Source organism: Arachis ipaensis, chromosome B10 (assembly GCF_000816755.2).
Source record: "Arachis ipaensis cultivar K30076 chromosome B10, Araip1.1, whole genome shotgun sequence".
NCBI lineage: Eukaryota > Viridiplantae > Streptophyta > Magnoliopsida > Fabales > Fabaceae > Arachis > Arachis ipaensis.
In genome coordinates, this window is record NC_029794.2 from 96,894,200 (window position 1) to 96,912,018 (window position 17,819).

Consider the following 17,819-nt stretch of genomic DNA (forward strand, 5'->3'; position numbering starts at 1 on the left):
GGCTAGTTAATTTTGAGCAACTATTACACGTGTGTTAAATTTTGATCCTCTTTATTTTAGTGTGTGCATCCAAGTATCATGAAGGATATTGCATAACATGAATACACCAGGCCAACTTCTATCCAGGCATAGGCCATGCCAATTGCTCTTACTAGAAGAGATCTACTTGGCTGTGCTGAAACTAGTAGTGGAAAAACTGCAGCTTTCACAATTCCTATGATACAGGTCCAAAATTATTATAGCTTGCATGTTTGACTTAATCATGTAATGTTTTCTTAGATATTATGTTCTGAAAAACCAACCTATTTTAATCATCCTTTTTTTCCCTTTCAAATTTTTAGCATTACATGGCTCAATCTCCTATTTGGCGTGGTGATGGTCCTCTAGCATTAGTTTTGGCTCCTACTAGAGAACTTGCTCAACAAATAGAGAAAGAGGTGATATACATAATTTTATTTAGGTTATGACTTATGTGGGAAGAGTTTCTTCTTAATTTCTTCAATTAGAGTTGATAAGTTGATAATTCTCTATTGGATCAAATTTTTTACACAGCTTAGTTCACATAGTTCTTGAGATATGATTAACATGGAGCTTTTTACTTTTTCCTTTTTCTTAAGTTAGTTATAAGGCCTATTCTAGACTCTTACTTAGCTCCTTCTATTAATACTTTTTTCATTGAAGGAAATGGTCAATTACTTTCCCATTATGTCCATTCTTGTTCAAATGATTTCTACTATTTATTTTGGATGCTTAACTTCAAAGCTATTTACTGCCATCTACTAATTTTTTTTAATATTGAATTTTTGTTATCATGTTTCTGTTTAGAGTAAGGATCCTTACAAAAATAATTTTCTCCAGGAATAGAAGGATCTTTCTATCATATTATTAAGTATTTCTGTTGGTGTTCTGAATTTTGGGCAGGTTAAAGCTTTTAGCAGATTTCTTGAGTCATTGAAAACTACCATAGTTGTGAGTGAAACTAACATTGAAAAGCAAGTAACTAAAGACATATTTTTGGTCTGATGCCCCTTTTGAAAAGTTTAATTATCAAGGAATGCTGGTTATCACTTGTCTGGTTTGCATTTAAAAATTCCTTTGGTGTATCATATAAGTGCTTTTGTCGAAATTGGTATTACATATTGCTTGATGATCATTTTTATTTGTATTAGATAGGAGTTAAAAATTTTATTTTAATATTAATAGTTCCATTGGTTGGTTCTGCTAAGATGCATGCTTTATATATGCCTAGTTTGGAAAGAGTTGCCCAGCATTGTCTTATTGTTTTAACAAACTATATCTTTGGGACACAAGGATCAATAAAGTTTTTTCATTGTTAGTTTATAGTTCCAGGATTCCAGCAAGTTTTCTTAGTTTCTGTTGTGTACGCAGAGGTCTGAGCTAAGAGCAGGAGTTGAAATTGCTGTTGCAACCCCTGGAAAATTTATTGATCATTTACAACAAGGCAATACTTCCCTTTCTAGAATTTCTTTTTTGTTCTAGATGAAGCAGATAGAATGCTTGATATGGGTTTTGTAACACCTTAATATATAGATCCTTATGCTCGAGTTATAAGTCAACAATATTATGGTGGTACGACCCAAGGTGGATAAATAGTAAGTATATGTGTGTGGAAAAAGCAATAAAATTAATCCATAGAAATAGACAGAGCTCCTAACCTTAACAGTGGAGGTTTAGTTGCTCATGGTAAAGAGAAAAATAAGGATTGTAAATTGGGACGGAATAATGTTGTGGTGGAATCCCCCTGTTAACTAATTGGAAACCCCTTTTTATATCTAATCCTAATTAATTTAAATTATAATTTTTAAAACTAAATAATATCTTTTCCTATTTTTAAAAATAAAAATTAAAGTTTAAATCAGAATTAATTATAGCAATCAGCACGTCTTCAATTGATGGGTGGGGACCACTTGCTTCGCAGGATCCACGCCTAACTTAGTGATGGGGTGCGCCTTACTTGGTGTGAATGAAGTGAGGAAGGGCGTGTTGGGCTTGATGGCTGTGCCTAACTTGGCCATGGGCTGCGTCTAACTTGATGGAGGCCTAATCCTTATGCATGCTTATTAATGTTTTGCGCCTAACTTGAGAAATCTCAAGTTAGGAGCAGCCTTGGCAGCGTGGTTGGAGAAGAAGTATAGACTATTATATATCATTGGAAAGCTCTGGAAGTTAGCTTTTCAACGCCACTAAAATCATGTTTATTGGATCTCTGTAGCCCGAGTTATTCAGGTTTGAGTGCAGATAGATCAGGATTAACAGCATCATTTGCCTTCTTCTCTTTTTCTACAGAAACTCCATCAAATCCAGCCAAATGCTACCTAAAATAAACAAAATTGCACACGACTCAAAGTAACATCCATAGTGGCTAAAAGATAATTAATTCTTGATTAAACTCAACAAATTAAATGCAAATTCACTAGGAAAAGATAGGGAAGATGCTCAGGCATCACAACACCAAACTTAAAATATTGCTTGTCCTCAAGCAATCAAAATTAATATAGGCTTAGGATGTGAATTTGCAAGTGTGTGTGTGTGTGTGTGTGTGTGTGTGTGTGTGTGTGTGTGTGTGTGTGTGTGTGTGTGTGTGTGTGTGTGTGTGTGTGTGTGTGTGTGTGTTTAAATGAAAGAATTAGTAAATGAGAAGCCTGAAAAGGAATAAAATAAAATTGTGATCGAAAAACACTCTCGTATAGATAACAAGCGAAAGGTAAAACGCGCTTTGGAAAGCGATAAGAATAAGATAAGGACAAGATGTATATATGTATATATAGATAACATAAGTAAATAGCCACTAGTCACGACCAACAAAGTTTAGGCCGGCTAGGGTACAGAATTTAAAAACTAGTTTAACAATAGTATTTCCTATCTCTCTCAAGGATACATCATCGCCTCTATAGGCAGGTTGCAAAATAAACATTTATGTACATCATATAAAAGGTTTTTCAAAATAAATAGGAGAGATTCTAAAAGTACAAAATAGAATCAAATAATCTTTGCCGCCTTCCAGACAAAGCTAGCTCACTGTTGAGCACTAGGACCTGCATCTGAAAAACAGAGAATATATACGGAAAGAGAACCCCAACCCATGGGTTTTCAGTACGGTAAACATGCCAAATAAATACAATGCACTATAATATAAATTCTCTAAGCATCTTAAACTTCTTACCTCGACATATCCATTCTAAGTTCTCACTAATCCATTACTTGACAACAATCATAGGGGATTCTAATTCTAACCCAATATTCTTCATACTTTCACTACCTTCCCAACTGAATAATCCAAGAACCAAACCATCCTTCAAGTAATTCAACTTTATACAAACACAAACAATACAGACAAGTAATGCACAAGTAAGACAATTAGCAAATAATCATGAAGCATGTACAATTAGGCAAACCAAACAAGTAAGTAAACCCAAACAATTCAAACATATGCATATGATGTATGTCTATCCTACTGGCCGTGAGCTCACGTGTCGGTTACTTTGTCAGAACCCGACACACTCGGTAGCTAACCCGGATATCATCTTTCTGACATGCCTCCATACTCTTGGGATATAGTGCCTGTTACACTCTCGGGATATAGTGTCTGTCACATTACCTGGCACAAAGTGTTCCCACAGTCTTGGGATATAGCGCCTGCCACGCTCTCGGGATATAGTGCCCGTCACACTCATGGGATATAGTGCCCGACACACTTCCCATGGTAAGGTGCTTGATGCGGTAATTTATAACCCACAGACTATCCAGCAAGTGCACCGGGTCGTACCAAGTAATACCTCAGGTAAGTGAGGGTCGATCCCACGAGAATTGAAGGACTAAGCAACAATGGTTACTTGAATTACTTAGTTAGGCAAGCAAAAAAAGAGTATTTGAGAGTTCAAAAAGCATTAAACAGAAGACAGGGAAATGATTAATTTGGGAATAAAATATGGAGAAGGTAGTTAAGGGCTCAGAGTTATCTATTTTTTCGGATTAACTTTTTTTACTAACTATTTTAATTATGTAGGATTTAATTTATGGCAAACTATATGTGACTAGACCCTAATTCCTTATACCTTTCTAGTCTCCTCTAATTTTTATCAACTACCAATTCCTTGGTCAATTAATTTCAATTAGAGGATGATGATCAAATTCCAATTTATATGCCACAAAAACTCTAATTACCCAAAAATAAAAGGATTATATGTCACGTATCCTAGTGGGGTTTACAACTGCAATCCTGAATAGTTTTGGCATCTCACTCTCCTTTGAATCAGAAGAATGTTACTGTTATTCGGAATTAGAATCCGGATAATATTATGAATTCTCTGATCTTTTGTAACTCAATTTAACCCTTGAACACAGCATTTTTTCTTTGGTACTTTGCACCTTGAGCCTAGCCGTGACTTTAAATATTTTGTCTCAAGCTTTACTTGACACAGAAATACCACAAGCACTTAACTGGGGAACTCTCTTTAAGTTCTAAATATTTTTATTTTTGTTATTATAAATTTTTTTTCAGTTACTCCCAGACAGTAGTGCTTCAAAACCTTTGGCGTACTCTGCAATTGATCTCGACTCTAAATGTTTTGTCTCAAGGATTACCTGACACAAGAACACCACAAGCATGTGACTAGAGAAACAACTCTTTGAGCTTTTAATCATGTCTGACCTCCCTAGTCATTGATGCTCAGAGCCTTGGACCTTGCTTTTATTTTTTTTCTTTTGCTGTTTCTTTTGCTTCAAGGATTAAACTTTCATTAATTTCAGAGAAATCATAATAATTCTCTAAATTCCTGTTCCTTATACATCAACATTCTTTGATTCAAATTTAAATATGCATTGTTCATATCATGCATTCAGAATCACAGAAAATACCACCACATCTAAGTAAATAAGACTATTCTTAAAATTAACTCAATTTCTCATGCATTGCACCCCCTTTTCTTCTTTCTCTTTTTTTTTTATTTCAAGCTCAGTGGGTAATACATGAGACATCTTTCAGAATTAAAGCAAATTAACAGAAAACTAAACTAGAATCTAGGAATCTAACTAATAAAGGATCATGCAATAAACAAAGCAAAATAGCAGAAAACTGGAACATAACATAGTAAAGCGGGAAGGAATAAAAAATGAAAGGAACTCAACCACCTTAGTTATCCTAGCGGTTGTTTTATTCTTCAGGTTGTGTTCCTCCGTGAAGATGATTTGCCTCCCTTTAGTGCCATTAAAAATAAACAGAAAACTCATAAGCGAAGCGTCAACACCAAACTTAAAGGTTTGCTTGTCCTCAAGCAAAAAAGAACTGGAAACAAAAACAAATAGTGTGATGAAAGAAGAATAAAATAGGTAAAAGAACAAAGAGCTTTTCCAAGTTTTACAAGAACTCAAATAGAAAGAGGGTCATACTTCCATTTCACCCAAATTCATAAGATAAAGAGCGAAAACAATCCTTAAATTATAAATCCATACATGAATTAAAAGAGAAAAAGCAATAAAATTAATCCATAGAAATAGACAGAGCTCCTAACCTTAACAGTGGAGGTTTAGTTGCTCATGGTAAAGAGAAAAATAAGGATTGTAAATTGGGACGGAATAATGTTGTGGTGGAATCCCTCTCTGTCAAATTGTATTTGTCACATACATGCATATGACGCGTACGCGTCAGTGACGCTTGCGCGTCGTGTGCTTTTTTCTTCGCCTGAGGTGTTCGGTTCCTGTGATAAAATAGCTGCATGATCAAAACACACGTAAAACAAAGGAAAATAGTAAAAACTCAATAAAAATCAAATAAATAAGAAAATCGCTACTACGAAAAATAACTAAGGATACGAAATTATCGGGTTGCCTCTCGACAAGCGCTTCTTTACCGTCACTAGCTTGACGGTCAGCTCCTCTAAGGAAGAGGATCATAGGGGCTCAGTTCTTCACCCCTTACTTTAAACTTCTTTCCTGTGTCTCCATAAAGTAGCTCAATATGCTCTAGAGAGAGGATTCTGTTTACTGTATAAGTCCGCACTGGATTGCTAGTCAACACCACCTTCATTCTTGGGGAGAAACCTTCAGTGGGGATCTTTTTGTTTCTCCATCCCCTGTGTATTTTCTTCTTTTTGGGAACCTCCTCCTTGGTGGATGATGCATTTCCAATACTAAACTTAGGTTTGATGTCAGGAGGAATTTTATTAATTGTCACCAAAGGAGGGTTGAGTTGCAGATTCTGCTGTTCGTCATCAGGGGGTTGTTGAAGGTTTGGATCAATAAGCTCAGTCTGCATGCACCTCTCTTCTTCACCTGTTGAATGTATATCTTTGAAGACATGAAAGACCAGTTACTCATTATGCACTCTAAGCACTAATTCACCCACTTCAACATCAATCAGAGCTCTTCCAGTGGCTAGGAATGGTCTTCCTAGAATTATAGAGGCGTTCTCATCCTCCCCTATGTCAAGAATCACAAAATCTGCTGGGAGGAAGAACTTACCCACTTTGACTAAGATATTCTCCACTAATCCGTATGCAGGCTTCATAGATTTGTCTGTCATCTGTAATGCTATCTTCATGGGTTGTGCCTCTTGGATTCACAGCTTCTTCATCACAGATAGGGGCATTAAATTGATGCTTGCTCCCAGATCACATAACGCTTTCTCAAAGGTTGTGCTCCCAATGGTGCATGGAATTTGAAAGCTCCCTGGATTTGGCATCTTCTTTGGTAAGTGATTCTGAATGATAGTACTGCATTCTTTAGTCAAGACCACTGTCTCATCTCCCTTTAAAGGCTTCTTCTTTGACAACAACTCCTTCATGAACTTGACATAAATAGGCATTTGCTCCAAAACCTCAGCAAAAGGAATATTGATTTGCAACTTTCTAAAGACTTCCAAGAACTTTGAAAACTGCTTGTCCTTGGTCTCCTTTTGAAGTCTCTGAGGATATGGCATTTTAGGCTTGTACTCAGGAGCCTTTGGCAATGTAGGATAAGTGACAAGAGAGTCTGGGAATGGGTTGTCTGCACGCTTTAGAGGCACATGCTCTACTTCTTCCTTTTTCTCCTCTGGAGCTTCTTTTTCAACGGGCTCCTCACTAACTTGTGCTTCCATACTTGCCATTTGTCCATCTATCAAGGTGATAGCCTTGCATTCCTCTCTTGGATTTAGAATTGTGTTACCAGGAAGGCTATTAGTGGTCCTCTGATCAATTTCATTAACTCTTGTGGCTATTTGACCCATCTGAATCTCTAAATTCTTGATTGATGCTCTGGTTTCCTGCACAAAACTCTTCATCATCTCCCAATTAGCATCTTCTTGGGATTTAGATTTTGCCTGCTGAGACTGAAATTGGTGGTTATTGTAATTGTTCTGTTGGAAGCCGCCTTGAGAATTATTGTTGAAGTTTTGAGGTCTCTGAGGTTGGTCTCTCCACCCAAAATTTGGGTGATTTCTCCACCCTTGATTGTAGGTTTGAGAATAGGGATCATTATTGGGATTTCTAGGAGCACTCCCCATGTAATTGACCTGTTTAGAAGGGGATTGAGTATAATTATAATTATTAGGGTTAAGTACTGTTTTCGTCCCTAAGGTCTGAGGTGAAAATCAAATTCGTCCCCGACCTTTCTTTGTTATTAAAATCATCCTTAACGTTACAAAACATTATAAAATCATCCTTTTGTTCATAAACAAAATTTTTTGGACAATTTTACCCTTTAAATAAAAATAAAAAATTAAAAAAAAATCACCCCACCCCANNCTCCGTGTCTCTTCCCTTTCTTCTCTTCCCTTTCTTCTCTCCCAAATCAATCCCACTCCTCACAACATATCGATGTATCCACTCTCCCATCTCCAAAGCACCAACTCCAGTACAAGCAAAAAGCATGGTAGCAGCTACATACATATCCAGCTCCACCACCTCCTCCTTCCTCATCCTATGAAACAAACCAAAAGCCTCTTGAAACCAATTGCTACCAACGAAAGCCGTAATGACAGCATTCCAAGCAACAGAATTCTTCTATGGCAAGAGCTCAAAAACAGTGAGAGCCTCGTCCACAAGCCCCCATTGAGCATACCCAGAAATCATAATAGTCCAGGACACAACACTCCTTACAGGCATTCTATCAAACACCTTCCTTGCATCACCCAACAAACCAAAACTAACATACATGTGAGCTAAGGCATTGAGAGCATAAACATCCGAACCCAAACTTGAGAACATGGGCATGGACCTGTCTGGCATGGTGAATTGTAGCGGAGAGTGATGAGGATTTGATGAGAGATGGGAAGGTGAAGTTGTTGGGTGAGAGAGAGCGATAGAGCATGTCAGAGTAGAAGAGAAGGGAAGTGGAGGGGGTTTAGAAGAGGGAGAAGGCTCTGATAAGAGTGTTGAAGAGAAAGGTGCCAGGGTTTGGGAGGGTGGAAAAGAGGGTGGCAGCGTAGCAGAGATTGCCGTGTGGAGAGAGGGAGGAGAAGGTGATGAGTGGGGAGATGGCGTGGTTGTCGGAGGAGAGGCCGAGGCGGATGAGAAAGGAGTGGTGCTGCTTGAGTTCTGCCATGGATGAACACGATGATGGCGATGGTGTATTGATCTTCGGGTGAAGGAGACATCAACTAATATTATTTTTAATATTATATTTATTATTTATATTAATTATTAAAGGTTCTGCCATGGATGAACACGATGATGGCGATGGTGTATTGATCTTCGGGTGAAGGAGACATCAACTAATATTATTTTTAATATTATATTTATTATTTATATTAATTATTAAAGATAATTTCGTAAAAAAAATTAAAATTAAAGTAGAAAATGACGATTTTATAACGTTTTGTAACGTTTAGGATGATTTTAATAACAAAAAAAGGTCGGGGACGAATTTGATTTTCACCCCAGACCTTAGGGACGAAAACAATACTTAACCCTAATTATTATTTTGCACAAAATTATCTGCCATGTCATAGGAGGCCTCTTGAGGTGGATTTTGGGTGTTGATAGCTGAGACTTGCATGCGACCCATCTGCTGAGTAAGTAGATTTATTTGCTGAGACATAAGCTTGTTCTGAGCAAGAAGAGCATTAACAGCTTCTACTTCCAACGCGCCTCTCTTCTGAGAGGTCTCAGAGTTCACAGGATTCCTGTTAGATGAGTATAAATATTGGTTGCTAGCAACCAATTCAATAAGCTCAATAGTCTCCTCTGGTGTCTTCTTCTTGTGCAATGAACCACCTGCAGAAGTATCTAAGCTCATCTTGGATATCTCACCCAAGCCTTCATAAAAGATATCTAGTTGGATCTATTTGGAGAACATGTCTGGAGGGCATTGCCTAGTCAGTAGCTTGTATCTCTCCCAAGCTTCATAAAGAGTTTCACCCTCCTTCTGCCTGAAGGTCTGAACCTCTAACCTAAGTTTAGTCAGCTTCTTTGGTGGGAAAAATTTAGTGAGAAATTCAGTAACAACCTTTTCCCAAGTATTCAGACTCTCCTTTGGTTGGGAATCTAGCCATAGCTTTGCTTTATCCCTCAGAGCAAACGGAAAGAGCATGAGTCTGTACACCTCTGGGTTCACTCCATTTGTCTTAACAGTATCACATATCTGCAGAAAATCAGAAATAAATTGATTTGGATCTTCATAAGAAAGTCCATGATACTGGCAGTTTTGTTACACCAGGGTGACCAATTGTGGCTTCAACTCAAAGTTGTTTGCAGCTATAGGGGGAACCACAATACTTTTTCCATAAAGATCCGCAGTAGGGGCAGAATAAGAGCCAAGCACTCTCCTTTGTTGATCATCCCATTCGAATTTGCTACATTGGCATTGACAGCATTATTATTATCCATAGTGGACTCTATAGTCTTGTAAAGTCTTGCTTGTTGTAAACGCCGCCTGAACGTTCTTTCAGGTTCAGGATCAAAGTCTAAGAGATGTTCTTTGTCTCTGTTCCTGCGCATACACAAGAAAAGATGGGAATCTCTACGTCAGAGTGTAGAGAATTCTCAGTGAAGTAACCTGTGTAAAATAATAAAATAAAAATACTAAATAAAATAAATAATTAAATTTCAAAAATTATAGGTAGAATTAAGACAGAGAAATTCGAAATTAACTAAGAAAAAAGAAATAAACAGAAAAAATTGAAAATAAATAGAAGACACCAAACTTAATTTCAGAAATTAAAGAAAAATAGTAATGCTATTTATTTATTTTTTATTTATTTAAATTTTTTTCTTTTGAAAATTAAAGATAGAAATAAAATAAAACTAATAAAATATAGAAAAATAATAAAAAATAATGAAAAGAAACAGAATAAAAATAAAAGAAAATAAAAATCAAAAGAAAAAAAACGTACGAAGGTTTTGAAAATAAATCAAAAGTTAATTGAAGTAAAAAAAATAAAGGTGTGGGGATGGGAACGAAAAGCAAAACAAAAAAATTAAAGAAAAAAATGGAGAATAAAAATTAATAACACTAAAATTAAATAAATTAAAAGAAAAATATCTGATCTAAGCAATCAAATAATGAGTAGTTGTCAATCACAATCAATTCCTGGCAACGGCGCAAAAACTTGATGCGGTAATTTATAACTCACAGACTATCCGATAAGTGCACCGGGTCGTACCAAGTAATACCTCAGGTGAGTGAGGGTCGATCCCTTGAGGATTGAAGGACTAAGCAACAATGGTTACTTGAATTACTTAGTTAGGCAAGCAGAAAAGAGTATTTGAGAGTTCAAAAAGCATTAAACAGAAGACAGAGAAATGATTAATTTGGGAATAAAATATGGAGAAGGCAGTTAAGGGTTCAGAGTTATCTATTTTTCCGGATTAACTTTTCTTACTAACTATTTTAATCATGTAGGATTTAATTTATGGCAAACTATATGTGACTAGACCCTAATTCCTTAGACATTTCTAGTCTCCTCTAATTTTCATCAACTGCCAATTCCTTGGTCAATTAATTCTAATTAGAGGATGATAATCAAATTCCAATTTATATGCCACAAAAACTCTAATTACCCAAAAATAAAAGGATTATATGCCATGTATCCTGTTAAATCCAGATAATTAAAATTTAGGAGAATATGTTTTTAAGCTTTTATTCAAGTAAAGAGCTTTTCCAAGTTATACAAGAACTCAAATAGAAAGAAGGTCATACTTCCGTTCCACCCAAATTCATAAGATAAAGAGCGAAAACAATCCTTAAATTATAAATCCATACATGAATTAAAAGAGAAAAAGCAATAAAATTAATCCATAGAAATAGACAGAGCTCATAACCTTAACAGTGGAGGTTTAGTTGCTCATGGTAAAGAGAAAAATAAGGATTGTAAATTGGAATGGAATAACGTTGTGGTGGAATCTCCCTGTTAACTAATTGGAAACCCCTTTTTATATCTAATCCTAATTAATTTAAATTATAATTTTTAAAACTAAATAATATCTTTTCCTATTTTTGAAAATAAAAATTAAAGTTTAAATTAGAATTAATTATAGCAATCAGCACGTCTTCAATTGATGGGTGGGGACCACTTGCTTCGCAGGATCCACGCCTAATTTGGTGATGGGGTGCGCCTTACTTGGTGTGAATGAAGTGAGGAAGGGCGTGTTGGGCTTGATGGCTGCGCCTAACTTGGCCATGGGCTGCGTCTAACTTGATGGAAGCCTAATCCTTATGCATGCTTATTAATGTTTTGCGCCTAACTTGAGAAATCTCAAGTTAGGCGCAGCCTTGGCAGCGTGGTTGGAGAAGAAGTATGGACTATTATATATCGTTGGAAAGCTATGAAAGTTAGCTTTCCAACGCCACTGAAATCACGTTTATTGAACCTCTGTAACTCGCGTTATTCAGGTTTGAGTGCAAAGAAGTCAGGGTTGACAGCATCATTCGCCTTCTTCTCTTTTTCTACGGAAACTCCATCAAATCCAGCCAAAGGCTACCTAAAATAAACAGAATTGCACACGACTCAAAGTAACATCCATAGTGGCTAAAAGATAATTAATTCTTGATTAAACTCAACAAATTAAATACAAATTCACTAGAAAAAGATAGGGAAGATGCTCACGCATCAGTGCTCCCACACTCTTGGGATATAGCGCCCGTCACGCTCTCGGGATATAGTGCCTGCCATATCTTACAATCGAGAGAAAACTCAAACATACACATTCTCATCATCAATAGCCACAATCACTTTCTACCATGGATATAGTATCCAGCACACTCTTGAGATATAATCCCTGTCACACTCTCCAATCACACTCACTATTTATCATTACCACCCTTATACCCGCTCTCGTACACTCACATTTCATTAATTCACATCTCAATTCAATCTCAAGTTCATCATTTATCATGATCATCATCATTCATTTCTCATTCAACAATGTCAACACTTCATTACTTAGTTACTCGCTTTATCCACACTTTTCAATTCAAAACCCCCACTTCAAAACCTTTCTTCACCTCTAAGTCACCATCCCTTCTTAGTTCAAGCCCCTTCATTACCATTACAACTCAATTCTAGGGTTTTAGAGAGTAAAAATAGAGGTTTAGAGGTTTTAAAACACAAAACTCACTTTGCTTATTTCAGGGATCATGCGTACGCGTGGGCCACGCGTCCACGCGTACGCGTGGGTGAGTTTTTCCTTTCTCGTGTATGCATGCACCTTGCTCGCGTACACGAGATGCCCAACCCAAAAGGGTTGGTCGGATCGCATGTAGGTGGTCGCGTACGCGAGTTCTGCAGAATGAAAAACTGCTAAGTGCTGCAGAATTTTACTTTTATACACCAAACTTCTGATGAGCATAACTTCCTCTACAAAAATCTATTTTCCACAAACTTTATACCATTTAAAAGATCTTGAAATTATCTTTAATTTGAAATAGATTTCATTCAAATCCAAAATCCGAGACTCAAGTTATGGATCGCCGAAGTTCATTAAAAATTAATTTTTTCCAAAAGTCACCAAAACCTCTATTTTTCAATGTCCAATTCTATCAATTTCCTTCCAACAAACTCATAATCAACCAACATTATTCATAAACCAACAATCAAGTATTATCTTTATTCATAATTATTACCAAAACTTATCATGGCTCAACATTCACATTCAATATACTCATTAATCATCACACAATACAAATACCACTTACCTTTTTTACCTTTTTCCCGGCCTCCGGCCCAATATCCATTCAATTTAACACAACTCATAAACGCACAATAATTATCCAACACCAATATCAATTTCACAAATACATTATCAATTTTCTTCATGCATTCTCTACACACATCAATCCATCCAAACATATCATTCAAGCTTAATCCTAGGGATATCTAACTTAGGAATTCACATCACACCACATGATACTTAAATGAAACTTAAATTGTACCCCTTGGAGCTAAAAAAATTGAGCTTGTTCTTGGAAGTCTCCACCAAACCTTAGCTTCAAGCCTCACCAAAGCTCCACAAGCTATATATCAATCTCCCAATTGTGCACCAAAATCACCCAATACTCTAACATAACCAATTTTCACACTTATAATAAACCTAGGGTTCATCAAATTGATAAATCAAAGAGAAAAAAGCTTCTCTTACATCAACCTACTTGAAATTCGGGTGAAATCTACTTATAATCTACGCTAGTGTACTCCTAAACAATCAAAATCACAATAATTCAACAACCCCAAAACCAAAAACTCGAATTTCAAGGGAAAAGAAAACTGGGAAAAATTCTAAAAGTTTCTTACCATAATACTTATATAGAATTGAAGAGGATGAGAAGAGCTACGCGTAGCCACAAACGGCTCGTTAATCGGAGCTCTGGATCAAAAGTTATGGGCGAAACAAGATTGGGGTGAATAGTAAAATCCCAACTCTTCTCTCTTGCTCCTCCATGGCTCTCTCTCTCTCTCTCTCTTTGGAGGGTGAAAATGAGCAGAAGCTCATTAATTAGGGCTTATGTAGGTTGGACTTGGGCCCAAATTAGATCCGGTTCAATCGGTTTAGCCTGTTGGCCTAACTTTGGGCCAAAACCTTTAAGATTTGAGTTTTAAATCGTATTTTAAATATTTCTATCTTTCCAAATTATATATTCTAATTTCTTAACCTTATTCACTTATAATTAATTTCCTTAGCCGCAGTACCGAACAAATCTCAGCCAGTACTGCCGGTCTATTTTTTCAGTGCGCATTTTTACGCAGAAAACTATGTTTTTCGACTCAGAAAAATTCAGAGTCCAAATATCATATTTAAATTATTAAATTCCAATTGCTAAATATTCTAACCATGTTCACTCATATTTAATTTATTATTTAATTAATTACGGTTTGATCGAGTTTTACAGGTTTTGAACTACAAATACAAGAGGTTAGTAGTATTGGTGTTTTACTTCTATATATGATGTATATGAAGTATCCTTTTATATATTTCATGGAGACTCACTTTCCTAATATAGATAACTAGTAGGATCTTTACTGTAGCTTTTATGCTCTCTTTCACAGTTTTTCAAATTAGATTGTTCCATGCTCCCTCCTTTTTTCTCTTTTGTAGCTTGTAGCAGTTTTATTTGTCTGCTGCTTATACGAGTTAGATTTTGTCATATAATTGTGCAATACTTGAATATATTATTCTTGATTATTGCACACATATGTTTTGTGGAGAATAAATTCAGCATTAAATGACTTTTGTGTGCTAATACTTGGCCAAATAATAAAATCTACTTCATTCTCTATTTGCTTCTCATATTTAATGGCAACTTCTTAACTACTGCTTGATCATTCATGTTAAATTTTATATACGTCTTTTGTGATTTAAGTGTCATTCTTTGTTATTTGGCTCTTATTTAGTTATTTATCTTTTTACATGTTGTTTTCTTTTTTACAATTAAAACAATTAACTGATACCGCTAGTAATATTTTATATTTTGTTGTAAGTTTAGTAATTAAAAAAATTTTTTTTTTGAGTTCACCAATATATTTCCTCAAATTTTAGGAATACTTGGCTAATTCTGTACAAGTAAAAGTTATAAAAGTCAGTAGCCCAACAACAAATGTTTTACAAATACTTGTGTAGGTCTCTGAAAATGAGAAGTTGCGTCTACACAGATGACAAATTAATTATAGTTTTGTTCATATCAGGATTAGTAAATAATAATGTACTGTAGTTTTCTGTTCCTAAGAATATTTGTTATCATTAATTTTTTGAATTTTTTATTTCTATATTTTGGAGGAGTGTTTTCGAAAAATGTTATATGCAATTATACACCATCTTATGTGTAACACTTTTCACTTCTAGTATTAAAGTGATTGATAAGAAGTGAGGGAAGATTAAAAAATTATGTTGATGATATATGGTTATTATTGCAGCAGAGGTGGCTATCTGTTGAATTAGGATCTTTTCTTTGGCACCACACTAATAGAAGACTTGGTCAGAAAAATGGAGTACACAATTTGGCATTTTGATCTAAACATGCTGAAACACAGTTAATTTTGTTTTCTAAATATATAATGTAGATTTATTCTTAAATTTTTTTTTGTTGTATTTGTGTTGTTTAAATTTGTATTATGTTTTATTACTTTTCAAGAAAAAATTGTGTATAAATATTTTAAATTTAATAAAATATTTTATTTTGTAGTAATTAATTTTATATTATGTACAATAATAATAATTGTTGATAAAAATAATTTAAAATTTTAGAAAAAAGATAGGTTGTTATTTCTAAAAGAGTGAGTATAATTAAAAAATTTTTAAGGTTTTAGCAGCAATAATAATGGCAACTAAAAGTTAATAACAATACAATTTTAGAATTATTTTTAGTGGCCATATAAATTGCCGGTAACATCGGTTTTGGCGGCAATAGTAATGGCCACTAAAAGTGAATAACATTGCAATTTTAGAATTACTTTTGGTGGCCATATAAATTGCCAAAAAAATGGCCGCTAAAACTTATATACTTTTTGCGGTCATTAAAAAAGTCTTTACGAACAAATGTTATAATTGCCGCTAAAACCTTTTAGTGACAAAGCATAAGACGGCTAATGTCTAATTGCCGGTAAATGTATTAGCAGCTATTTTTATTGCCGCTAAAAGCAAAATAAATAGTCGCTAAAAGTGATTATTTTTGCAGTGGATGAGGAGGTTCTTCATCTTCGGGTGGGGGGATCTCTGAATGGATCCGCCGTAGTGGCGGATTTCCTGATGTACCTTCTTGAGGTATCGCAAGTACTCGATCATTGTTATGAGGCTCCAGTTCCGATTCAGATGCCGTATGACCGTCCTCGAATTGATTGTCTACCATTCATAGGTGTAGACTTCCAAGTTCTAGGTAACAGCGTCAATGTTCCGGGGGTTACCTGAAACAGTGATGTGGGCCTAAACATGAGGTCCAAACTCTTTTTATGGTAGCGTCCGACTTGTGCTGATGCCGAGGTGCCATCGTCTGATTTCTCATGAGAAGGTGGGAGTGGTACTTGCAAGAGACTCCGATATTTAAGTAAGTAAAGGCTTTAGGCAGATTTTTGTAAATTGGGGACTTGAATATACCTGAGTTTGTCAGTATATTTATAGTAGAATTTATAACCACTTTTTAGAGTAATTCTACCTTTATTGGTTGATAACTGTTCCCTTTTATTTGGAAGGTTATTGATATCTCCCTTCTAAATTAATAAGAGATAAATTAATAAGAGATATCTTAAAAGTTAGTTACTTATTTATATAAATAGAATTAGCTGCATCCAACCTCATAGAAGTCAAGTAGGTATGATAACTGAATTTCATAAATAGACTTTTAATTTTTTGGATTTGGTCATTATTTTTTGGGGATATGAACACCAAATAATATTTCTCCATGCCAAATACTATACACATAATATAGTAGTTAGTAAAAAATAATGAGTTATTATTATAATCTTTTTCAAATACACATAAAAAAAGGTTGCTTAGTGACTACGACTTTCCTTCGCTATACAAAGATGTAATTTCAATCCCTTATAGCAGAACTTTATTTGTACCAGAAAAATAAAATTTAAAACTTAAATAATCAAGGCCCTAAAAAAATAATAAATAACGGAGAAGAGATCAAAGATTTAGCATATATGACATGCTGGAAAATAGGGAAAAGAGGAATGCTAGATAATAAATTCCATGCATGCCAATATCATATTACATTATATTCCGGATCCGGCCTCCAGGCTCCTCTTTGGAACCGTCAATAAATCCGGATATTTGGAGTTGGGTCATTTTTTCGGTCTAAAATTGGATTAAAAACGTTTAAATTTTATAAAGAGGAGTTAGAGATTTTTTCAATTATTTATTTTATATGAGTTCGGTTAAGGAGCCAATAGACTATTCGTACAATATGTACAATGGGCTATTGAGTTACAAAATGAACATCAAAAATCGAATTCTTGACCTTTCGAATCTAAAATTCTAATACCATGTCATAATACCACTCATTCCAAAAGTTTCAGCTAATGACAAAAGGTAACACTAATAGTTATATCTCTAATACTCCCTAATCCTCTATTGTTCACGTTGTATAAATATTCCATTGGCTCCTCTTATTTTTCCATTTTATATTTTTCAGATCTATTTTAATTTAAATGTTAGGAGTATTATTTTCTGCCACTCTAATTATATGATCCATCGTTTCGACTCGCAAATTTTTAATTTATTTTAGTACACGTACCAAAAACATATAGTACATATTAAATAATAAATAATAGGAGAATATTAGGAGGATAATGACTTTGTTGAACAATATAAACAACTACTAATCAAATAAAAATATATTACATTTCTAAATTAACTTTCTAAATTTTAATATTAAAATAACCATCTGTA

The 17,819-nt window shown here is 34.9% G+C and overlaps 1 protein-coding gene across 1 annotated transcript in view; it reads left to right on the forward strand.

Annotated features, from left to right (window-relative positions):
- The window catches only part of LOC110268207 (ATP-dependent RNA helicase DBP2-like), a 1,769-nt gene extending 242 nt beyond the window's left edge, over positions 1-1,527 (forward strand). The window contains exons 2-5 of the mRNA XM_021114110.1: positions 61-225; positions 342-437; positions 922-996; positions 1,390-1,527. Of these exons, the coding sequence (XP_020969769.1) occupies positions 136-225; positions 342-437; positions 922-996; positions 1,390-1,500 (372 nt within the window). The 5' untranslated portion in view covers positions 61-135 and the 3' untranslated portion in view covers positions 1,501-1,527. The remainder of the gene's footprint in view (positions 1-60; positions 226-341; positions 438-921; positions 997-1,389) is intronic.